At 46.3% G+C, this 25,523-nt stretch overlaps 1 protein-coding gene across 3 annotated transcripts; it reads left to right on the top strand.

The window, feature by feature from the left end:
- The first annotated feature begins 429 nt into the window (after positions 1 to 429).
- Positions 430 to 23,404, top strand: LOC308677187 (low-density lipoprotein receptor-related protein 10-like). 3 transcript variants are annotated; one of them, XR_014028427.1, is made up of 8 exons: positions 430 to 821; positions 7,335 to 7,373; positions 8,910 to 9,042; positions 9,995 to 10,179; positions 11,584 to 12,439; positions 13,474 to 13,603; positions 17,306 to 18,305; positions 18,342 to 22,693. XR_014028427.1 is itself a non-coding variant. In XM_081343370.1 (7 exons), exons 1-7 carry the CDS (start codon positions 749 to 751, stop codon positions 23,026 to 23,028), a joined length of 1,665 nt encoding a protein of 554 aa, XP_081199496.1. In that variant the 5' UTR covers positions 430 to 748; the 3' UTR covers positions 23,029 to 23,404. The 3 variants fall into 3 exon arrangements, 2 of the variants coding, with proteins under 2 accessions (XP_081199496.1, XP_081199495.1); XM_081343370.1 differs by lacking the exons at positions 17,306 to 18,305; positions 18,342 to 22,693 and adding an exon at positions 22,780 to 23,404; XM_081343369.1 differs by having other exon boundaries at positions 17,306 to 22,693.
- The last annotated feature ends 2,119 nt before the right edge of the window (positions 23,405 to 25,523 follow it).

Raw genomic sequence — 25,523 nt, 5'->3', positions numbered from 1 at the left:
ACACGCGGGACACGCACACACCCCTCTCCACCCCCCACCCACCCCCCAAAGCGGCCCCGGAGGATGCGGCTCCATTTAGATCAGGGGTCTTCCAACTTGGCCCTTTGATGACTTGTGGACTTCAACTCCCAGAATTCCTCAGCCAGCATGCCTGGCTAAGGAATTCTGGGAGTTGAAGTCCACAAGTCATAAAAGGGCCAAGCTTGAAGACCCCTGAATTTTAGATTTTAGTGAAGGACAGATCGGGGCCGGGGAGTGGGGGGGGGGGAGAACCAAAGAAACCTCCTCTCCCCCCCCTCCCTCCCTCCCTTCCGCAGCCGCGATGCCCGGATCGAGGGAGGAGTTGAGTGCGTGTGTGAACGCGAACGCGGGATGGGCCCGGCAGGAGGAAGAGGCGGCGTCACGGACAAAAGTTGCCAAAGCCCGGAAGCGGCCAGAAGGAAACAAAGTTTCCAAACAGCGCAGAAGGGAGGGGGAGCCCGAAGAAGCCTTCCCCCCCCCCGCCCGCTCCTTCCCCGGTCGAACCTCCAGCGCCCAGCGCAGCCGGCGGACTCGGGGAGAGGGCGATCGCAAGCTGCGATGGGCCAGTGAAAGGCCGGCGGAGGCAGAAGCGGAGAAGGCCGGGGCTTGGGGCGGCGGGGGAAGCCGCCCCCTCCTCCTCCTCCTCCGGAGAGACCCCCCCTTCCCCTCGAAGACCAGCGGCGGGAGCGAGAGACGATCCTTCCTTCCTCCAACCGGGGGGGGGGCGATGGGTTCCCAGCAGCCCCGCCGGGCGAAAACCAAGGGTCCCCCCTGCCTCGTCCTTGTGGGGCTCCTCCTGGGTGAGAGCGAACCCCGCTTTCCGTCCCCTCTCTGTGTTTCCCACGCTTCCCCTTCGTTTCCCACGCTTCCCCTTCGTTTCCCACGCTTCCCCTTCGTTTCCCACGCTTCCCCTTCGTTTCCCGCGCTTCCCCTTGATCTTCCGCAATTCCCCTTCATTTCCCACGGTTCCCCTTCATTCCCCACAAGTCCCCTGTATTTCCCACAGTTCCCCTTCATTTTCCATAATTGCCCTGTATTTCCCATGGTTCCCCTGTATTTCCCACGGTTCCCCTTCATTTTCCATAATTGCCCTGTATTTCCCACGGTTCCCCTGTATTTCCCACAGTTCCCCTTCATTTTCCATAATTGCCCTGTATTTCCCACGGTTCCCCTTCATTTTCCATAATTGCCCTGTATTTCCCATGGTTCCCCTGTATTTCCCACGGTTCCCCTTCATTCCCCACAATTCCCCTTCATTTCCCATGGTTCCCCTTCATTCCCCACAATTCCCCTGTATTTCCCACGGTTCCCCTTCATTTTCCAGGGTTCCCCTTCATTTCCCACAGTTCCTCTTGATCTTCCACAATTCCCCTGAATTTCCCACCGTTCCCCTTCATTCCCCACAATTCCCCTGTATTTCCCATAGTTCCCCTTCATTTTCCATAATTACCCTGTATTTCCCATGGTTCCCCTTGATTCCCCACGGTTCCCCTGTATTTCCCATGGTTCCCCTTCTTTTCCCACAATTCCCCTTTATTTCCCACAGTTCCCCTTCGTTTTCCATAATTTCCCTGTATTTCCCATGGTTCCCCTTGATTCCCCACGGTTCCCCTGTATTTCCCATGGTTCCCCTTCTTTTCCCACAATTCCCCTTTATTTCCCACAGTTCCCCTTCGTTTTCCATAATTTCCCTGTTTCCCACGGTTCCCCTGTATTTCCCATGGTTCCCCTTGATTTCCTACGGTTCCCCTGTATTTCCCACGGTTCCCCTTCATTTTCCAGGGTTCCCCTTCATTTCCCACAGTTCCTCTTGATCTTCCACAATTCCCCTGAATTTCCTACGGTTCCCCTTCATTCCCCACAATTCCCCTGTATTTCCCATGGTTCCCCTTCATTTCCCACAATTCCCCTGAATTTCCCACGGTTCCCCTTCATTCCCCACAATTCCCCTGTATTTCCCACAGTTCCCCTTCATTTCCCACAATTCCCCTGTATTTCCCACGGTTCCCCTTCATTTCCCACAATTCCCCTGTATTTCCCACGGTTCCCCTTCATTTTCCAGGGTTCCCCTTCATTTCCCACAGTTCCTCTTGATCTTCCACAATTCCCCTGAATTTCCTACGGTTCCCCTTCATTCCCCACAATTCCCCTGAATTTCCCACGGTTCCCCTTCATTCCCCACAATTCCCCTTCATTTCCCATGGTTCCCCTTCATTCCCCACAATTCCCCTGTATTTCCCACGGTTCCCCTTCATTTTCCAGGGTTCCCCTTCATTCCCCACAATTCCCTTGTATTTCCCACAATTCCCCTTCATTTCCCATGGTTCCCCTTCATTCCCCACAATTCCCCTGAATTTCCCACGGTTCCCCTTCATTTCCCACAATCCCCCTGTATTTCCCACAGTTCCCCTTCATTTTCCATAATTGCCCTGTGTTTTCCACGGTTCCCCTGTATTTCCCATGGTTCCCCTTGATTTCCTACGGTTCCCCTGTATTTCCACGGGTCCCCTTCATTTCCCACAGTTCCCCTTGATCTTCCACAATTCCCCTTCATTTCCCACAGGTTCCCCTTCATTTCCCGCAGGACCCAACCCATTTTCCACAATTGCCCTTGATTTTCCATGCTTCCCAGTCTGGCCGTTGGAAGATCCGCTTTGGGGCAAGGAGGCCACTCACTTTCCTTTTCTCTTCCCTCCCCTCCTCTCTTCTCCTGGATCACGGTCAGGTTGCAGAGGAAATATAACCTGCTTCCCCCCCTCCCCCCCCCCTTTTCTCCGGATCTCAGAGCAGTGTTGTAAGCAGCGAAGGTCAGGAGTCAGGAAGGCGGAGATCCTCCAGCTTCTTAAGCCAGCGGCTTCCGTTTTTGTACTTTGTTTTGGCTGAAGAAGCTGCGGCTGGCCCGGCTGGTTGATTCTGCCTTTCGCCCTCCCACTCCTTTGATCAGTCCGGGCACGAAATGAAACTTTCTTCTCCTCCTCCTCCTCTTTCTTCTCATTTTTTTTTCTCTCAGCAATCCAACCTTTCCTGCTAACAAAAATGGGGCATTAAATGGCAAAAAAAAACAGCCCAAAAAATCTGAATGCTGTAGGATGCATTGGAAAATTGATAATACTATAACAGAATAACAGAGTTGGAAGGGACCTTGGAGGTCTTCTAGTCCAACCCCCTGCTCAGGCAGGAAACCCTATACTTTCAGACAAATGGCTGTCCAGTCTCTTCTTAAAAACTTCCAGTGTTGGAGCACCCACAACTTCTGGAGACAACTCCTTCCACTGATTAATTGCTCTCAGTGTCAGGAAATTTCTTCTTAGTTCTAGGTTGCCCCTCTCTTTGATTATTTTCCATCCGTTGCTTCTTGTCCTGCCTTCTGGTGCTTTGGAGAATAGCTTGACTGCCTCTTCTTTGTGGCAGCCCCTCAAATATTAGACTATAGATATCATGTCTAAGGGACGCAGTGGCTCAGTGGGTTAGGACGCTGAGCTTGTCGATCAGAAGGTCGGCAGTTTGGCGGGTCGAATCCCGAGTGCCGCATAGCAAAGTGAGTGCCTGTTACTCGTCCCAGCTTCTGCCAACCTAGCAGTTCAAAAGTATGTAAAAATGCAAGTAGAAAAATAGGGACCACTCCGGTGGGAAGGTAACAGCGTTCCGTGCGCCTATGGCGTCTAGTCATGCCAGCCACATGACCACGGAGACGTCCTTGGACAAGCGCTGGCTCTTCGGCTTTGAAACGGAGATGAGCACCGGCCCCTAGAGTCAGAAACGACTAGCACGCATGTGCGGGGGAACCTTATCATGTCTACCCTAGTCTTCCTTTTTATTAAAGTAGATGTTATGTTTCGGGTTCGGACGAGCAGGAAAGACGCCAGGCAGATGAGTATAGAAGAATAGTTGCTTTATTCATAACTGTAACTGTACTGAGGGTTAGGGGTATCCATGCAGTCTTTATATAGTCTCCTATAGTCTGAACAACCAATCAGATTGAACCCATCATTCCCGCCAAGTTGACTGCAGCCTGGACTGGAAAGTCCCATCTGTGTTACTGGAGAACCGTTAGCTTTCCAGCGTACACGTGATAAGGTCTTCCCAAAAGCTCAGTACATAACACCCCTTCCCCTTTTAAGGAACAGACATTATAACCCTTGACATTTAAGGATTATGATTCACTTCCAACCTCCAGTGTTTAATTGAATGTTTGACCCCATTCAAGGTAGGATAATCATAATGCGACCTTCTTGGATGTGCCGTGTATAGGTTGCATGCAATGAGACTAAAGACAGCTTTGCTGTTCTGCCAGTAGTATTACACCACCTTCCATAATTTCTTGAAATATGCCAGGTGCTACGCTTACGCCAAACTGCAACCGTTTGACCTTGAAATCTCCCTCATGTGTGACTATAGTTTGAGCCGCAGCTGTGGCCTCGTCTACTGGCAGCTGCTGGTACGCCTATGCCAAATCGAGCTTAGCGAAAATGGCGCCTCCCTGTAAAGAGGCAAGTATATGGCTGACTATTGGAACCGGGTAAGCATGCTGGTTTAAAGCTTTGTTTAGGGTGCACTTATAGTCCACGCAAATACGAACTTCTCCACTTGGCTTAAGTTGGGTAACGATAGGGGTTTCCCATTCCCCCCCTTCAACAGGTTGCAACACTCCTTGTTCCACTAATTTATTTCTGCTTTGATTTTGTGTTTTAACGTAAACGGAACTATTCTTGGTTTTATTCCGATTGGCATTACATTAGGGTCTAATTTAAACGAGATAGGCAGCCCTGTGTAAGTTCCCAACTTAGAATCGAATACGTCTGCAAAGTCCTCACACACAGTTCTGAGGTCAATACTTTGTGTTCGATTTATGCCTGTTATCTGGATTCCCAATGCCTCAAACCAGTCAAGTCCTATCAGACTTGTTCGTTGGCCCTCTACCACTACGACATCCAGGTGCCCTAGAAACTTTTTAAATTTTACTGACAGGGTGGCCTCCCCCTTGATTTTAACATGGGCGTTCTGAAAGTCGGTCAGAATAATGCTTGAGGGCCTCAATTTCACTCAGTGATTGCTGCGGCTGCAAACATAGTTAAATGTCTCATGCGAAATGATCGATACTGCTGAGCCAAAGTCTAATTCCATTTTACATGGAATGCCTTGTAATTCGATTGAAAGATTAATCTTGGATTTAAGGGGACGATGAGCCCCTGTGTGGCAGATACTCCTCTGGCTTTTAAAAAACCCCACACTGGTTGGACCCTGGGCCCCGGTACCTCTCCTTGTCGGCTCCCCCAACTGCTGCTTGTGTTGACCGTCTCTTTGACGAGCTCGGCATACGACCGTGATGTGTCCAGTCCTTCCACAGGCCCGACACGTGGCCATCCGGAACCTGCAGTTCGCACAGGCATGGTTGCCGCTACAACCCATGCATCTAGGGAAGAGCCTTATAATTGTTCTCTTTTTGTTGAAGTCCGCGATCTTGTGTTCCTGCTTGCTTCTGTAGCTTGTCTATCTCTGACTCTTCCTCTACTGTGGTTTCGCCGCCATATTTTGCGACCTCGTGGTGGATTGATTCTTCTGTTTTGAGAGGTTTGGTGGTTTGCACTACTTGTACTGCGCCTCCGGCTGCTTCGTCAGCCATTATTTCGTCTTGTGCCTCCAACAGTGTTAAACTTGGTTTTGCGAATAGTCTCTGTTGGAGGGCTTTATCGCGAAGGCCTCATACTAACTGATCCCTCAGGCGTTCTTCCAGGTTGGAGAATTTGCAAAGACATGCAGCCTGGCACAGGCCTGCGATGAACTCCGACGCCATTTCTCCTGGGCGTTGCACTCTCTGATCAAATTTGAATCTCCACGCCATTTCGGACATTCTCGGTTTAAAATGTCCATTCAACTTTTGCTTGAGGTCGGCAAACGATACTGACTCTATCGGCGTGGGGGCAAATAGGCTCTCCGCTAGATCAAACGTTGCAGGTCCGCATATGCAGAGCAGTGTTGCTGCCTTGAGAGCTTCTTCAGCGATTTGATTTGCCTGTAGGTAATTTCCGATCTGCCCAAGGTACGACGGCCACTCTTCGGGGTGGCGAATGTCGAACTCTCGGAGCTTGCCGACCTTTGGCATCTTCTCAATTCCTGCGTTCTGGATCCTGCTTCACGAGCTCAGACGGGTAATTCTGAGCGTGTGGCCGCTAGCGTATTAATACTAGCCAGCTGAAAGAGAGGGGGGGGAGATGCCTCTTCCCACCAGCATGTAAGCTGACCCCTCGTGACTTCAGCTCTTTGCGAAGCAGGATCCCACCTTCGTCGCCACTGTTATGTTTTGGGTTCAGATGAGCAGGAAAGACACCAGGCAGATGAGTACAGAAGAATAGTTTCTTTATTCATAACTGTAACTGTACTGAGGGTTAGGGGTATCCATGCAGTCTTTATATAGTCTCCTATAGTCTGAACAACCAATCAGATTGAACCCATCATTCCCGCCAAGTTGACTGCAGCCTGGACTGGAAGGTCCCATCTGTGTTACTGGAGAACCGTTAGCTTTCCAGCATACACGTGATAAGGTCTTCCCAAAAGCTCAGTACATAACAGTAGACATCCCCAGTTCTAGCAACCATTCTTCATATGTTTTAGCCTCCAGTCCCCTAATCATCTTTGTTGCTCTTCTCTGCACTCTTTCCAGAGTCTCAACATCCTTTTTATACTGTGGTGACCAAAATTGGATATTGTATTCCCACTGTGGTCTTACTAAGCCCTTGTAAAGTGGTACTAACACTTTACGTGATCTTGATTCTATCCCTCTGTTAATGCACCCTACGACTGCTTGGGCTTTAACTAGGGAGAATAACCAGAGGAAAAAAAGGTAAACATTCTTTTATTGCCAAGAAAATAAACAGATCTGAGAATTAATAGGAATCGGAGCAAACCTTAAAGATTTTATCTCGATTAAAGCGAGCTCACCCAGCTGATTTCAGCAATGGGATTTTAAACGACTAGAAAAATATCTTAGGGCTATTTGGAAAGGAGGCAACTGAGAAATCACACCATTGGAGGCGGGGCTTAGCTGGTTGAAAAACAAATCCAGAGAAAATGACCAAGCGCCTTGGCACGACTGCAAAGAAATTTTTCGGGATATGCTGTCAAACCACGAGCTCAAATCCTGACCTCAGATTATTCTAGAATAGTGTTTGTCAATCTCAGCCATTTTAAATCGGGTGGACTTCAACTTCCAGAATGCTGGCTGGGGAATTCTGGGAATTGAAATCAACCCAACTTATCATGGCTGAGGTTGAGAAAGACTGGTCTAAAATGTAATTCATTTTGCTTTCTCTTAGGTGTCATTCAGGCTGTGAAAAGTAACCCCTCACGTACAGGTGAGTAAGACCGTAGTAAGGAGGGGGCCAGGTGAGTAATAATAATTGATGAAACTTATATGCTGCCTCCGAACTCCGGGAGGCACACAACAACAAAAGAAAAGGATTACAATAAAATCAATTAAAAATAAAAGAGAGCAACGGGGAGGCCCCACCCTCCCTTGCCAAAATCCTGCTGGGTTTTTGTCATTTTTGACAGCAAGGAACTGTCCCAGAGAAAGTGCATTTTCTAAAGTAGTCCTCGACTTACAACAATTCATTTAGTGGCCATTTGAAGTTAGAGCGGCACTGAAAAAGGGGGGCTTATGGCTGTTTTTTTCACATTTATGATCGTTGCAGCATCCCCCATGGTCACTAGATCAAAATTCGGACACTTTTGCAACTGGTTCATCTTTATGACGGTTGCAGTGTCTCTTTTTACGACCTTGGGGAGACAGAGAGGAAAATAAACCAAGAAGAGACCGGTTATTTTTTTCACACTTATATTTTCTCTCAATTCATTCCAAGAGATTACAACAACAAGCAAGACAAAGAGAAGCCAGCGCTTTCTTTTAAAGCAAGGAAGCGTTATAATTCCGGGAATTGATTGTGGACTTCAGTTCCCAGAATTCCTTAGCCAGCCATGCTGGCTGGGGAATTCTGGAAATTGAAGTCCACCCCTCTTCAAGGCGAGAACACTTTTAAGAATTTAAGAACATTTTTGTAAAAGCTGAAGGCAAAAATAACCTTGATTTTTGATTTAAGCCTTTCCTTTTCACGACAGACTAAATCATGTGTAGTTCAGTGTAGCTGGGTGCACATATTTGCCTCCTATTTGTCCATTTAAGTAGTGTTTCTCCACCTCAGCAACTTTTAAGATATGTGGACTTCAACTCCCAGAATTCCCTAGCCAGCATGGTGGCTGGGGAATTCTGGGAATTGAAGTCCACACATTTTTAAAAGCTGATAAAGTTGAGAAGCACTGCCATAAAGGAAATAATCAGTAATTAACACCACTAAATTTGTAACTGATCACTGCTCTTAAAAATATTCCTTTTATCCTTCATACAAAATGCTGCTTATTTATAGCTCTTTTTGGACATCCCATGTGCAAAGTGTCCTGTTTTTTTGAAGTAAGGATGTGTTGTAACTTCAGGAACTTACTGGAACCTTCCTCAGCAACTTTTAAGACTTGCGAACTTCAGTTCCCAGAATTCCCCAGCCAGGGTGTTAAAGTGCGCACTTGTTAAAGCGGCTGCGATTAAAAAAACCCAGACTGGATTTCCACAATACCACACCTTTTGGGGACAAGGATTAGAACAGGGTTCTTCAGACGTGGCCCTTTGATGACTTGTGGACTTCAACTCCCAGAATTCCTCAGCCAGCGTGCCTGGCTGAGGGATTCTGGGAGTTGAAGTCCACAAGTCATCAAAGGGCCAAGTTTGAGGACTCCTGGATTAGAAAGTGGCAAAATGAGGAGAATCTGGGGGTGGCCAAAGAGCTAGAAAAATACAGAGGGTGCATCCTTCTGCTGACTTTCTTTCTTCACTTCGGCAGCTGTTTGTTCAGGTTATCCCGATGTCCGAAGAGAACCGCAAGGCCAAATCCTTAGCCCTTCCTCCCGGGTGATGACTTCCAGCAGCTGTACTTGGGTGATTGTGGGTGGCCCGGACGATATCATTTATATCGGGTGAGTAACTCTATGTGAATTTGCTGTAAGACAGCCTACAATTAATATTACAGGACCTGAAGCAGAGGGGTGTTGTTGTTGTTTTTCCACTCTGCAACTTTAAGACGTGTGGACTACAACTCCCAGAATTCCTCAACTATCATGGCCATCTGAGGAATTCTGGGAGTTGAAGTCCAGAAGTCATAAAAGGTCCAAGCTTGAAGACCCCTGCCTTAGATCTTAAAAGTTTGAAAAACACTGGCCTAAAACTTGGCAAGCATTGCAGATGTTTATTTTGGGGGAGGGGTCCTTTCAATAATGACACTGCTGGAGTTGGAGGGAACCGCAAAGCTCATCTAGTCCAACCCTCTGTTCAAGCCTATTAAACCATCTAGGCGAGATGACCGTCCAGCCTTTTCGTAATAAGACTCCAGAGATGGAAAAACGCCAAATATCCATAGAAAGTTTAAATTATATTTAAACTAGGTTTGGACACTTGGAACTTCTATCAGTTATTTCTGGTCCCAGTTTACGGATAGTCCCTGACTTACAACCATTCATTTAGTGACCATTCCACATTATAACGGCACTTAAAAAAATGACCTAGGACCATTTTTCACACTTACGACCATTGCAGCATCCCCGTGGTCGTATAAGCCAGCTTGGTGTCATCTCTAGAAGACAGGTGTCTCTGGACTAGAAGACCTCCAAGGTCCCTTCCAACTCCGTGATTCTGAACTCTGATATTCTGTGCTTGTTTGGGAAGGTTTCAGATCAAGGGTACAGTTAAACATTTGTCTGAAATGTTACAGGGTCTCCCTGTAACAGGGTCCCTTCCAACTCTGTGATTCTGCATTTTGCTACACATGTTCCATTTTCAGCCTCCTGGTACTTTCATAAACACCTCTCCAGGACTTCCACATAGCAAGACAAATCCAATTTGGGTCTGGGGTCTTTTCATTTTGTCCCACAGGTTCCAGCAGTTCTTCCTTTCCTGCGGGCCGGAAATGCTGATCATCCGTGCGGCCAATCAGCCATCCAGGAAAATGTGCGGTTACACAGCGCCGGAACCCATTCGAATAAAAGGAGGCAACGTGACCCTGACTTACAGCTGGAAATTTTGGGCGAGGAACGGATTTCAGCTGAAATATGAAAGAGGTAAGGCCAGACTGTGGGGCCCCCAATTCTATAATCTGAGACTAGATCAGGGGTCTTCAAATTTGGGCCTTTTATGACTTGTGGACTTCAACTCCCAGAATTCCTTAGACAGCCAGGGCTGGCTGAGGAATTTTGGGAGTTGAAGTCCACAAGTCATAAAAGGGCCAAGTTTGAAGACCCTTGCTTGTGGACTTCAACTCCCAGAATTCCTCAGGTACGCTGGATGAGGAATTCTGGGAGTTGAAGTCCAGAAGTCATAATGGGTCCAAGTTTAAAGACCCCTGGACTAGATTATAATAAAGTAGTCCTTGACTTACGGCCACAATTGGGAGCAGAATTTCTGCTGCTAAGCAAGGCGGTTGATAAGCAATTCGTCCCTGATTTGATGAGCTGCTTTTTTTGTCATGGTTGCTGAGCAAATCGGTGCAGTTGTTAAGTGAATTGCATGGTTGTTAAGCGAATCTGGCTTTCATCATTGACTTTGCTGGTCAGAAACTGGTTGGCAAGGTCGCAAAATAGCGATCACGTAACCTGGGACGCTGCAACTGTCGCAGATACGTGCCCGTTGCCAAACAGCTGAATTTTGATCATGTGACCATTGGGGATGCTTGATGGTCATAAGTGCGAGGAGGAGTTGCAAGTCCCTTTTTTCAATAAAATTGTCATTTTGAATGGTTGCTAAACGGATGGTTGTAAGTTGAGGACTTCCTGCAAAATGGTTTTCCTTTAATGCCACTGTGATTCTCAATCCTACCAATTTTCTGTATAAGTCACTGGGTTATCTAGCCAACTCACAAATGAAGGCAAATATACATGTCCCAGGATAGTGTTGCAGGATCCAATCTGGTTCAGTCAGGTTTTGTACAGTCAATTTACATACATTCAATTCTGCAGCTACTAAGATTGTTGGCCAAGTAGGGACACAAACAGCCAGGGAAATTTTTGAAACCTGGGAAACGGGGTCCTTTGTTGGTCAACAGGAGTGCTGATTTACCACCAGCTTATCAAGTACTTCGGAGCCGAGGACTTGGCCCCCAAGGATACAACATCCAAGGACAATAGCTGGCCATCAATACCCCAATAAACAACTAAAAAGCCACACACAACCAGGCACCACATAAATACCACGCATAGAATAGGTCCAAAGCACACTATTTAACTAACTAGCTGATCGTTTTCTCATTGTTGCTTGGCAACAGCAATTTTGGCCTCAGTTGTGGTTGTATGTTGAGGACTGCCTATACCAAGGTACCACTGTGTTAAGATTCATGATGCTGCTAGTATCTCTAGAGAGGAATTCTAGACACAGGTTGCAGAGAAGGAAGTTATTTCCTGGGTCTCCTGCTACGTAATAAAAATGGTGTCATTTTTGTTTCTTGTCGTTTCCCTCTCTCTCTGCTTCAGAATCTAAAACACAGCCTGTTGTGTCATGCAACCGCACCTTGGATGACTTCTACGGGGTGATTTATTCCCCAGCCTTCGGCTCGGACTCGCACCTGGGAGCTGCCCATTGCCAGTGGGTGCTGGATGCCCATGACAGCCGCCCCCTCACCATTCGCTTCACAGTCCTTAACTTAGATGTCGGCGACTCCTTACGGGTGTACGACGGGTCGCCCAACGCCCCGCTCCGCCCTCGCCTGCTGCGCAACTTGGATTATACCAGCAACAACAAGATTGTGTTGGTGGATTCCCCATCCAGCCAGGCATGGGTCGTGTACCAGGCGGTGCCCGGAACAGAAGGACGGGGCTTCAACGCCACATACCACGTGCAAGGCTTTTGCGTGCCGTGGGACTTCCCCTGCGGAGGAGACAGTGGTGAGGGTGCCACATGCTACACCACCGCCGAGCGCTGTGACGGAAATTGGGACTGTGCCAACGGCGCTGACGAGGATGGTTGCCACGGCTGCCCACCGGGGCAGTATCCTTGCGGTGGACGAGGCATCGGAGGTGCTGTCTGCTACGGTCCCGCCGACCGCTGCAACTACCAAACGTTTTGTGCCGACGCCGCAGACGAACGCCGTTGTTACACCTGCCAGCCAGGGAACTTCCGATGTAGAGATGGCCGCTGCATCTACGAGAGCTGGGTGTGTGACGGGCAGGCGGACTGTGTCGATACTTCCGATGAAGCGGACTGCTCCTACATCCTGCCCCGCAAGGTGGTGACGGCGGCCGTCATCGGCAGCCTGGTGTGCGGTCTCCTTCTGGTCATCGCACTGGGCTGCACGTGCCGTCTGTACGCGCTCCGGAGCCATGAATTTGGGTGAGGGGCCAATTGGGGGAAGTCAAGGAAGAACGATGGGATTTTGGAGGTGTGGTGGCTGGAAAGGGGGACAGGAATAGAGTTGACGCGCTAAAGGGGCCAATATGAAGAGGTAGGGCCTGTGTTGAGTGGACCAATGGGGCAATGAGTTGAATCAGTGGAGCGGTGCCCAGGGGATCATTGGTGACCCCCAGGGCCGTGTTTCATATTTCCCAATCTCGGCAGCTTTAAGAAGGGTGGACTTCAACTCCCAGAATTTCTCCTTCCCCAAGTCTGCTGGGGAATTCATGCATCTTAAGGCTGCTTTAGACATTAAAAGTCTTCCAAGATTTAAAAATTTGAGCATACCAGCCCAGTGGGAATGAAGAACCCAGGGACTGAAGAGGGACTCCTCATTCTGGGAGAAACTGAGTAGATGAAAAAAATAGGCTTTTGAGGAGATTCGCCCAACTCAGCTATCCACCAGGAAAGTGAACACATTCCTTAGCATTGGCCGTGATGCCTATGGAATTCTGGGAGTTGAAGTCCACACAACTGGAGGATGCCCAGTTTCTCCCTACTGCCTGTTACTTCCTTACCCTCTTCACTTTTTAGTGGATCTACTGTTTCCTTGACTTTTTGCGTTATTAATATATTGAAAGAAACTTTTTTATCTTTGACTTTTGTTGCAAGTCTTCGTTCATTCTGAGCCTTTGCTTTCCTGACTTCATCTTTGCGTGCTCCGGCTGTCTGCTGATAATCAGCCTTAGTCAAGTGTCCCTCTTTCCATTTTTTGTACTTGTCCTGATTGTCTTTCAGTTTGTCAGAGAGGTCTTTGTGCAGCCATGCTGGTTTCTTCTTGAATTTCTTGTTTTTCTTTTTCAGTGGTATTGTGCTGGACTGGGCTTTTAGGATCACATTTTTCAGAGTTTCCCAAGTTTATCAAGTTGATAAAGACTTGTTAAGAAAACAAGGAGGATAAGTGATGGGAAATCAAGGTTACGCTCCTAAGAGTAGGGCAAGGATTAAATTTCTTCGAATCCTCCTTTTTTTAGAGTCTTGGCACCTATGTCCCGGATGGAGGCCCAGTTGATTCAGCGCCAGGCTCCACCATCTTACGGCCAGCTCATCGCTCGTGGGGTGATTCCTCCAGTAGAAGGGTTCCCGGTTGAGCACCCAAGTCAGGTAAGTGAGCCCTACACTCTTCACGTATGTTCCTCAAGACCAGAGATCTCCAAACCTGGCCACTTTAAGACTTGTGGACTTCAACTCCCAGAATTCTTAGCAAGCGAGGCTAGGTATTCTGGAAATTGAAGTCCACAAGTCTTAAAGTGGCCAAGTTTGGAGACTCTGCTCAAGATCAATCTCGGAAGAGCATCAGTTCCATCCTCATCCTCTTTCCTTACTTTCCTATCGTTATTTCTGAGAAGCAAGATATACAGATAGTCCTCGCTTAACGACCGGTCACATTGTGACCAATACCCTACCCAAAAAAGTACTTAAGATGTTCCCACTCCCCCACCATCACTCTGTGGTCACACACATTTTGGGTGCTTGGCTACTGGCTCATGTTTACAGCTGTTTTCAAGGTCTCTTGCAGTCACATTATTTTTGATTTTTGACCTTTTTTTTTCTTCTTTTGTACATTTACTTCTAGTTTTTGGAAAACCACCCATTGGGTCAAATGAATTTATTTAATGAGAGGGACCTCGGAGTCCTAGTGGATGATCGCTTAAACATGAGCCAGCCATGTGCGGCAGCAGCCAAAAAAGCTAACACAATCCTTGGTTGTATAAACAGAGGCATAGAATCAAAATCACATGAGGTATTAGTACCGCTTTGTAAATTCTTAGTAAGGCCACACCTGGAATCCTGCATCCAGTTTCAGTCACCCCGTTACAAAAAAAGATGTTGAGACTTTGGAAAAAAAATGCAGACAATAGCAACTAAGATGAGTAAAGACAAAAACATACGAAGAATGGTTGCAGGAATTGGGTGGGGGACACGATAGGAGTATTCCATTATTTGAAAGGCTGCCACAAAGGAGACCCATTTAAAACCCACCATAATTCTGGGCTGAATTACAGTAATAAGTCAAGGACTACTTGTATATTATTCTGGGGGGAAAAAGAGACGACTGTAGGGATTCCAGACCCATGGTCAGAAAGCCACTACTTGATTTGACCAATCAGGAGAGCAACTGTAAAGTGGTCCTTTAATTAAGAAAGATCAAAAGGTGAAGGTTGAAGAACAACATCTCAAGAGCTTTGTAGAGCAACAGAAGATAAGAATGCTTGAGCGGTGGATGGCAAGATGGGTGTATACTTTTTAAAAAACTATATCTGTCAACAAACGTCCATGCCGGAAAACACAGCCAGAAGAAAGACGACGTGGCACGGTTGACTGCAAGAAGTTCTTTACTGAGTAGATTCCATGCAAATACAAAGTCAGCGTTGGGAGTTACTCACCCCCAACGCGCCTTTTAAACTTTGCCTGAGATTGGGCATCAGCCCCACCCATTAGCCCCACCCGTCCCCTGCGCAGACCAGCATCCACCCGAGCCGCGTAAAACCCCACCCCCCTTACCTGTCTTCCCACACCCTGCTTCCTCCCCTGGCGCCGAGGTCCATACAGCGTGGAGGTAGGTATACGCCCAGCACCCCCTATTCCCGTGCCCCAAGGACCCAGACGTGCTCCCCTCCACCATCCTAACACCCCGCGCCACAACCGCAGGCCCTTGGCAGCCCCCGTTGTCCCAGCGCGGCTGTAGAGCGCCCGGCGCTGCCGCCGCCGTGCAAGCCGCTGAAACGCCATGCAAGCCGCTGAAACGCGCCTCTGGCGGCTCCGTTGGCACCGCCGCCGTGCATCCACCCGTTTCGTGAGGCTGCAGCCGTGTGTCCCGCGCGGCCGCCCGTGGCCCTTCCCGGACACTGCACAGCTGATGGGGCGGGCGTGTGTCTCGCACGGCCGCCCGAGGCTCCTCCCGGCCGCTGCACAGCTGATGGGGCGGCCGTGTGTCTTGCGCGGCCGCCCGAGGCTCCTCCCAGCCGCTGCTCGTCGTGCTCCCCCGTGTCCCCTTGTGTTGTCGAGCCCGAAGGGCTTGACAATATATTTTATTGAATTTTTTAACATAAACACCTTAATATTTGGTAAACAGCGGATTGTCTGGGCTTATATTTGCAAAGTAATCACTAACAATCAGTTTCTATATTCCAAAAGTCCACATAATAGCTTTGCTTGGTTTTCTCTTCTTCCAATAATTTTCTCTTTGCCAACCCTTGAATTGATACAATTCTTATCATTTTGATAAGTAACCATTAAATGTAAAGATTTTTCTAAAATTTCTACAAATAATAATAATCACACCAATATCGCGCTTCTTTTCAATCCGGTCATCTTGCTTGCCTCGTCATTGTAAAATCCTGTTTACAATTCTTATTTAAATTTGTTTCCCCTACAATGTTCAAAACATTCTTACTGGATTAAAATTTTCTCAAGTTTAATTACATTTAAGTATTTCAATCTTATTTTCCTCAGACGGGCCATCCCGACACTTTTACATTTCTCTCGTCTTAAAAAGTAAAAAAATAATAATAATTAAGATCTACTACTTCTTTTTTATGCTCTTCTGTAGGCCCTTTCGAAATAGGAGTACAGCTAATCCTTGATTTACGACCACAGTTGGCCCTAAAATTTCTGTTGCTAAGTGAGACAGTAAAGAGAACTTTGTCCCATTTTGGGACCTTTCTTGCCACATTTGTGAAGCGAATCACTGCAGATGTTAAGTTAGTAACACGGTGGTTAAATGAACTTGACTTCCCCCTTGACTTCGCTTGTCAGAAGGCCGCAAAAGGGTGTCACCTGACCCCGGGACGCTGCGACCGTCATAACTACGAGGCAGTTGCCAAGCGTCTGGATTTTGAACACGTGATCGTAGGGATAAGGCAACAGTTGTAAGTGTGAAAAAGAGCCATAAGTCAGGGCTTTTCAACCAGTGGTACGGGTACCACCTGTGGTACGTTGGCACCTGGCAGGTGGTATGCGGCCATCCTAGAAAAGTGGTAGCGGAGGAGGGGAAGGAGCTGAACCGGTGGCAGCACCGCACAAGCCTGAGCGAGAGATGGCTGGAGCTGCAGGGCTGTCAGGGGTCAGCGGAAGCGCCAGGATCAGTGCTAGGATCCAGCTGGAGCTCAGCACTGATCTTGGCGCTTCTGCTGAGCCCAGAAAAAGCGCCGATCAGCTGGAATGTTGCAGCATCTCCAGGGTCTTCTGATTTACATTCAGATGCTTGGCACCTGATTCATATTTATGACGGTCACAGTGTCCCAGGGTCATGTGACCAAAACCTACTGCAACCACCCAGCAGAGGGGGGGAATAAAAACCAAACACCCCCACCCCACCCCCACTGCCAATCCTCAACAGAAATGCTCACAACAATGAAAACCTCACACAGGAGGAAGAGTGCCGCCAGGCGGGGCAGGCAGGTGTCTTGCTCGGCTGTGGCTTGGGGGGCACTTTTTTCGGTGCCATTGTAACTTCAAACAGTCACTAAGCAAATTGTTGTAAGTCGAGGACTACCTGTACTTCATCACTTTTTTCCTTTTTTTTTTTTGGTCAAGTTTTTGACCCCTTGCTAGGCGCCTGGTGGTACTCAGATGTTGCCATATCGTAAAAGTGGTACAATGGGTGAAAAGGTTGAAAAGCCCTGCCATAAGTCACTTTTTTTCCAGGGGGCGTTATAACTTCAAAAGGTCCCTAAACAAACGGTTGTAAGTCAAGGGCTATCTCAAGTTCCACAGACAATTCCCGACTTCAGCCTTCTTCAGCTGGCGTACTTGGCGTTTGTGAAGCTGAAGATCTAACTTTCTTCTGGGTTCTCGTTTCAGAATTCGGTCCTGGGGAATTTGCGGTCTCTCCTGCACCTTTGGCGACGGGATCCTGCTAGCCCTCCAGGCGGCAATGGGGTGCGTCGTCCCCGTCAAAGCCGCTTTGTACGACGTTTGACGAGGCGCCTGCGCCGATTGGGGCTACTCCCTCCCTCGTCTTCTACCACGGCCGCCACGGCCACCTCTAACTCATCTTCCACTCCTGATGACTCGGCGGAGCCATCTTGTGGGGACGGAGTTGCTTCTTCCCAGCGTCCGGAAGACCAACCGTCGCCTCTTCCCGTTAAGATCCCGCCCACTCCTGCCGAATCCACGCCGGATCCTCACGTCCCACATCCTACTCCACGGTTCACGGGGGTCATGCGGAGCCTCCGAGTCCGGCTTTTCTCCCCTGCGCCCACCTGCTCTGTGGAAGCTGGAGAGGACCCCCTCAACCCATCTCCCTTTCCTGATGAGGAAGACGAAGTCCTCCTGGTTCCCCTGACGGATCCACCACTCGAGGACCTTCCCGCCATGGAGAACTGGGATGCTGACGACGAACCTCTCCTGACTTGAAAAGTTTTTGCTGGATGTGGCCTTGAGGAAATTTGTCACCAGCGACCGACAACGGACAGTCAAGCGTGCTTTTTTTCCTTGCAGATCTTTCCACAGTTATTTTTTTCTCTCCCCTCCCCCTCCCCAAATCAAAAATGAGAGAAATCCCTGGCCGTTTAGATGGGGGAGAAAAATCAAATTGTTTTTCCAAAAAAAAAATATTTCTTCTTCTCCTCAGCGTTTTGACCATAAGGAAAAAAAAAATCCGCTGCTTTTTGTTGATCCCCAGAGGGTTGGAGAAAATCCCTTTGCCTCGCCAAATCGGCAATTTTCTTGGCTTCTTTAAATCTTAAATTGGTAGGAGGGATGTCGGCAAGTAAAGACTTCTTAGATCATTTTTTAGAGAGGTTTTTGATTCCTTCGGCCCTGAAGTGGGAACTTGGGTCGACAAAGTACGTGTGCGTGCGTGGCATTTTAAAGATTGTTCTTACAAAATGAGGAGGAAGAGTAGGAAGGAATGAAATGTGTTCTTTGGAGAAACACTGAAGCCATTTGCTTGAAATGAAAAAAATGAAGGAAGCAAAGATAAAATCCAGAATAATCTTTAGCAACATTAAGGCAGTTTCTCTCAGAGCAGTAATTTGATTTCTCCCCCCCCCCCCACTAAAAGCAGTTGGTGGTGATTAGACACTTCCAAGTCGTCCATCTTGTATCGTAACTGAAGATTTATTTTTGTGAATTTATGGAAAGCTTGAAAAAATATATATAATAACTCCAGCAGAACTTTTTTTTTTTTTTTTGCAAATCACGTTTTAGGGTGCAACCTTTTTTGGCTAGTCAATCTTTCTGTTTGCGTTCCGTGGGAAGCGAATCCAAGGTTTACAAAAACAAGCAAAATCCAAAAAGTGTTGGAGAAAAAAGAAAGAAAGGTTAATACTTGGAATCTTTTGTTGATAAAGCTTTTGTAAGTAAATTATTTTTTAAAAGCACAGCCAATAGGAAAAAAGAAATTTTGCACATGGAATGTCCAAATAGCTGTAAATAAGCAAGATTTTGTATGAAGGATAAAAGGAATATTTTTAAGAGCAGTGATCAGTTACAAATTTAGTGGTGTGAATTGCTGATTATTTCCTTTAAGGCAGTGCTTCTCAATTTTATCAACTTTTAAAATGTACGGACTTCAATTCCCAGAATTCCCTAGCCTGGCTAGGGAATTCTGGGAGTTGAAGTTTATATATCTTAAAAATTGCTAAGGTGGAGAAACACTACTTAAATGGATAAATAGGTAAATATACTCCCAGCTGCACTGAAATAAACATGATTTAGTCTGTCGTGAAAAGGGAAGGCTTAAATCAAAACTCAAGGTTATTTTTGCCTTCAGCTTTTACAAAAATGTTCTTAAATTCTTAAAAGTGTTCTTAAATGAGGTTAATGGCTTCTTTCACTCCAATGAAGTTTTTTTTCCATTTATTTTTCTGTATTTCAAATCCAGAATTCTCCAAAACAAAGCTAGCGTACGACTTACAAGGGATGAAGTGGTCTGTTGCAGGAGAACACAGGTAGTCCTTGACTTACGACAACAATTGGAGCCCAAAATTTATGTTGTGAAGCGAGACATTTGTTAAAGTGAATTTTGCCCCATTTTACGACCTTTCTCACCCCAGCTGTTCTGTGAGTCACACGGTCGTTAAGTGAATCCGGCTTCCCCCATTGACTTTGCTTGTCAGAAGGTCGCAAAAGGGGTGATCACATGACCCCGGGGCACTGCGACCGTCGTAAATATGAGTCAGTTGTCAAGCCTCTGAAGTTTGATCCCATGACTGCGGGGATGCTACAGCGGTCGTAAGTATGAAAAACAGTCATAAGTCACTTTGAATTGTCACTAAATGAACTGATGTAAGTCGAGAACTACTTGTATCCAACATTTGGATCATGGTTTAGGTCAAGGGTAGCTAACCTTGGCTCTTTCATGACTCGTGGACTTCAACTCCCAGAATTCCTGAGCCAGCATGGGAATTGAAGTCCACGAGTCATGAAAGAACCAAGGTTGCCTACCCCTGGTTTAGATTAAATCCACTGAAATCCATGTTAACAAATTAGACTTAAAAAAAAAATCTCAGCTTTGTTTACCCTGATACTGACTGGATTCAACTCGGTTATTCAAAATACACGTAGTCCTCGAATTAAAACATTTCACTCAGTGGCCGTTGAAAGTTACAATGGCACTGAAAAAGTGACTTATGACCGTTTTCACACTTATGACCATTGCAGCATCCCCACAGGGATCAAAATTCAGACACTTGACTACTGACTCACATTGATGACGGCTGTAGTGTCCCAGGATTGCGTGATCCCTTTTTGCGACGTTCTTACAGGCAAAATCAACGTGGGAACTGGATTCACTTCACAGCCGTGTCCCCAATGTAACAACTGCGGAAATTCAGTTCGCAAATATGGCGGGAAAAATCGTAAAATGCTCACTTAACAAATTTCTCACTTAGCCACATAAATTTTGGGCTCAGCTGGGGCCGTAAATCGAGAATTACCTGTACGGTCTGATTTTTTAAAAATAATAATACTAAAGCCGTGTCTCAATTTTAATCGTATTTTAGGCAAGAAGGGGAAAAAAACCACCATAAAATCTGTGCTGAATCTCTGCCCAGTGAGTTTATTTACCTTTATTTTTACAAAGCCCACAGAATGCAAATAAAGCTGAACATACGTCGCGAGACAAATTGGAAATGGTAAATTGTACCGTAATTTCTCCCAAAATGGGTAGAAATTTTTGAGAGAGGAAGAGAGACATAGGATATTAACAACCACCTTACTAACTTCACAACGGCAGCGAGTCACTTAACAACCGTGGCAAGAAAAGTCGTCAAAGGAGACAGAACCCACTTAAATTTTTTCTCACTTAGCAACATAAACTTTGGACTCAATTTGGTCCTCGACTTACGGCCACAACTGAGCCCAAAATTTATGTTGCTAAGTGAGAAATTTATGAAGTGACTTTTGCCCCATTTTACGACCTTCCTTGCCCCAGTTGTTAAGTGAATCACTCATTGTGAAGTTAGGAACACGGCTGTTAAGTGAATCCAGCTTTCCCCATTGATTTTGCTTGTCGGAAGGTTGCAAAAGGGTATCATGTCACCCCAGGGCACTACAACCATCATAAATATGAATCAATTGTCAATCACGTGACCCTGGGGATGCTGCAACGGTCGTAAGTGTGAAAAATGGCCCTAAGTCCCTTTTTTAAGTGCTGTTGTAACTTTGAATGGTCACTAAATGAACAGTTATAAGTCAGGGAGTACCTCTGATGAGCTAGGCAAAATAGTGATCAATAATCTATTTTGCTTCTGACAGGAACATGCAAAACATACCGCCATCTCTTTCCGATCCATTTTGTCATTGGGAAATTAATATGTGTTTTTTTTTCCTCTGTGCCTCCAAGGCCACTAATCCGATGGGAAGGTTTAAGTTCCCAAAATTAGCACCCCGAAATCAAATCCACTCCAAGAAATGAACCCCACTTTTTTTTTGAATGGCAGAGTGAAGCTCGCTCCTTCCACGAAGCGGAAAAACGGAGGCCTTTAGCACCCTCGGCCTAGTCGTGTTTTTGCTTGAAGGAACAAAATTCGGTATTAGGTAGTTCCTCGACTTACGATGAAAACTGAACCCAAAATCTCTGTGGTTCAGCGAGACGTTTGATGAAGTCAGTTTTGCCCCGTTTTGCGACCTTTCTTGCTGAGGTCATGAAGTCAGTGACACGGTTGTTAAGTGAGAACATGGCTTCCCCATTGACTTTGCTGGTCAGAAGGGCGTGGAAAAAAATCTTGCCTAAAATATGATGAAAATCGAGACACCGCTTTATTATTATGATTATTATTTAAAAAAAAAATCAGACCGTACAGATAGTCCTCGACGTACGACCACAACTGAGCCCATTTTATATTGCAAAGTGAGGAAATCGTTAAGTGAGCTTTGCCCCATGTTAATGATTTTTCTTGTCAGATTTATTAATCGAATTGCCACAGTTGATAAATTAGGAATATGCTTGTTAAGTGAATCACTGCAATTGTTAAGTTAGGCACACGGTCGTTAAGCGAGAATCCGGCTTGCCCATGGACTTTGCTCCGCTGAAGGCCTCCAAAGGGGATCACGTGACACACACACACAAAAAAAACACCCGGGACGCTGCAACCGTCATTAAATAGGAACCAGGCGCCAAGCTTTTGAATTTTGATCCTGCAAAGGTCGTAAGTGTGGGAAAACCGGTCGTAAGTCACATTTTTCAGTAGCATTGTAACATTTGAAGGGTCACTAAATGAACAGTTGTAAGTTAAGGACTGCCTGTGCTGTTCCTTGGGGCAGCTTCTGAGATCCATGTCAGTAAAACTCAACTTGGAAGAAGCGAGATTGAAGTCGATTGTCCTGAAAAATAGAATTTTGGGGCTGAGGAGGGAGGCTGACCAATTAATGATCGACTGGATGTCCCGATTTTGCTCGCCAAATTCTTCACGTGTCTCTGTGTTAACGTGTATAAATTCATATATATATACTGTATATATATATATATATTGTCTATTATTTCTTTGACTGGCAGAGGTAGTTAAGAAATCACTGAATCAGTGGCCACGTCGTCCTGCTGTTTTGTTCCTAAAAAACGAGTGCGGGTAACAAAGTATTTGCACTATTGTCTTTGTCGTTCATGAGCTGTCACCACTAACCGAGGGTTGTTCGGTGTGTAATTTCACCTTCTGTTGCCTTTACAATTTTGCTAAGAGCTTCTCTTTTTTTTTTTCCCAGAAAGGATGTTTTAAACTGTTAAAGAGTAAAACCAATTTTCCTGTTCTCCAGTGTACCCAGTGTGGTTTATTTACTTAATTTTCTTTTAAATTCTTTTTGAAAACTCAAATATTTGGCCACCTAATGAGCAGAGCCTCATGCTGGGAAAGGTTGAGGGCAAGAGAAGAAGGGGACGACAGAGAATGAGGTGGCTGGATGGAGTCACTGAAGCTGGAGGCGTGAGCTTCAATGGACTCCAGAAGAGGACAGGAAGGCCCGGAGGAACGTTGTCCGTGGGGTCGCGATGGGTCGGACACGACTTCGCAACTAACAACAACAAATTCCTTTATTTAATCGTGGGCCCTCTATCACTGGAGGCTTTTAAGAAAAGGCTAGGGTAGGTTCTCTTGATTGAGCGGGGAGGGGGGGGGCTGGACTAGAAGACCTCCAAGGTCCCTTCCAGCTTCTATTCTATTCTATTCTATTCTATTCTATTCTATTCTATTCTATTCTATTTAATATTTTCTATTCCATATTTTCTATTCAATTCTATTTCATATTTCCTGTTCCATATTTTCTACTCTATTCTATTCTATTCCATATTTTCTATTCTATTATTATTTCTACTATTATTTCTAATTCTATTCTATTAATTGTATTTATTGTTTTTTATGGGCATGTATTTAATTACTTTTTAATTTTTGTAGCTTTGTGTTTTATTCTTGCCCTGTACACCGCCCTGAGTCCTTCGGGAGAAGGGCGGTATAGAAATATTAATAAATTAAATTAAATTAAATTCTATTCTTATTTCTAATTCTATTCCATTCTATTCTGTATTTTATTATTCTATTATTTCTAATTCTATTCTATTCATTAGTAACACCATTGTTAAGTAAATCAGGCTTTCCCCTTTGACTTCGCTTGTCAGAAGGTTGCAAAAGGAGACCGCACGACTCGGGCACACTGCATCCATCGTAAGAACATGCCAGTTGCCAAGCGTCCAAATGTTGGATCATGTGACCACAGGAGATGCCGCAAGGGTCGTAAATTTGAACCGGTTGCCAGGGGTCTGAACTTCGACCCCATAATCATGGGGATGCTGCAACGGCCGTCACTATGAAAAAACGGTTGTAAGTCATAATTTTCAGAGCCGTTGAAACTTTGAACGGTCACTGAACGAAGTGTGTTTCTTCAGCATCTGCAAACAGGTTCCCCGGCTCGGTCAATCAAAACCCGGCGAATGCTATTCATTATTTTATTTTGGGGAACGGCAGTAGATCATAAGAGTTCATATTTTAACAGGCAGAAACTGCGCCAAGCGTGGAAGGAAAAGGGAGGGGCTGTGGTCTGCAGTGGGCGGGGCCAACATACCAAAGGGGTGGGGCCATATGGCACCTGGGTGAAGTTATTTGGAATTTGAATACAATTAGTTCTTGATGTATGACAAGAATTGAGGCTGTAATTTCAGTCCTGAGTCGTGCCAGTTGCTAAGTCGGTTGCCAAAATGACCAGTGTACCCCATTTTATGACACACACACACACACACACACACACACTTTTTTTAGCGGTCATTAAACTGATCCGTTGTCCACCGTGGGCGTGCTTTGCTAGAAACTAGAAGTAAACACCAGTTTACGGCCAAAGCATAAATTGTGGTTCAATAACTGTAAGGTGCTGTGAATGGACGGACATAAATTCAGGCTGATGGACGGCCACCTAAATCGCAATCGTGTCAGAAGCAGCTGTCACAATTCGAATCCAGGTTGCAAGCAGCCCTCTGGAGGCCTGTTGTAATTTCAAACAGCCACTAAGCAACTGTCTATACGTCAAGGACTACTAGTGTATGGAGAAGTCAACTCCCATAATCACCATAGAGGCAGTCCTTGACTTACGACCGGTGTCTTAGTCAGTGGCCACTAAGTGGCTACTGTATAGTGATTACAGGAAGTGACTACTGTGGACTAGTATTTATAAAAAGCAGCGTCATCTTATCAGGAGCAGATCTGCCCTGGTTCTGAAGGAGACAGTGAGTGGGAGTTCCTCGGACATGGGGTCAGGCTGGATGACCTTACATTACCCTCTTTCTCAATTCTGATTGCCCTCTACCTCAGAAAAGCTATCCTCCCCTGCTTGTGGATGAGATGGAATTTTAAGTTCTATTTCAGTTCATTCCCAGGGGCCAAAAAAAAATCTCATTTATTCTTAGGTTTCCTTGCCACTTTAAATTGTCATGGCACCCGCTGAAATCAGAAACTAAGTCATTTAATTTGGAAGCAATTCACCCCTGAAAGACCTCAGTTTTAAGGGTGAGAGCCAAACGCTGCTTGTTAAAAACCGCAAAGCCTTCCCCGGAGACCCCGATTCATGTAGGGTTTTTTTTCCCCCAGCCTGAAGGTTTTCAGCCACTCCGGATTAAATTAGCTGGCGGCTGAAATCTGTGGCCTTCCATATGCAGCCTCTGCTCTGGACTGGATCCAGCCTGTTGCCGCGCCAACTAATCAGAAATCTGGAGGACCAGCCCGGCAAGAAGCCGGGAAGCATCCTAGCCACAGACAAGCAAGGGGGTTATTTACACACACACACACACACACACACACACACACACACACCTTCAATCCAGAGCCACAAAAAATAGCCACCAGGGCTGCAAACACCCATCCGTGCATCCGTTCACACATTACCCTGGTCCACAGCTCAGCTTCAACCCTGATTTGCTGTGTCTCCAGGCTGAGCTGGGAATAGGGGTGGGCATTTCTCTCTTAATTTCCTGGCAGGCCTTAATTATGCCTCATTAGCACCTTCCCACCCATGACTTAACAGTATAATTCTTCCCCTTGGCCTAATTAGATTGAGCAGCTAAATCAGCATCTTTAAAGCGAAGGACTGTGTCTCTTGC

This window comes from Vipera berus (genome assembly GCF_964194415.1).
Source record: "Vipera berus genome assembly, chromosome: Z".
Taxonomy (NCBI): Eukaryota; Metazoa; Chordata; class Lepidosauria; order Squamata; family Viperidae; genus Vipera; species Vipera berus.
The sequence above is the reverse complement of the archived record's forward strand: the minus strand, read 5'-3'. Positions and strand labels throughout refer to the sequence as shown.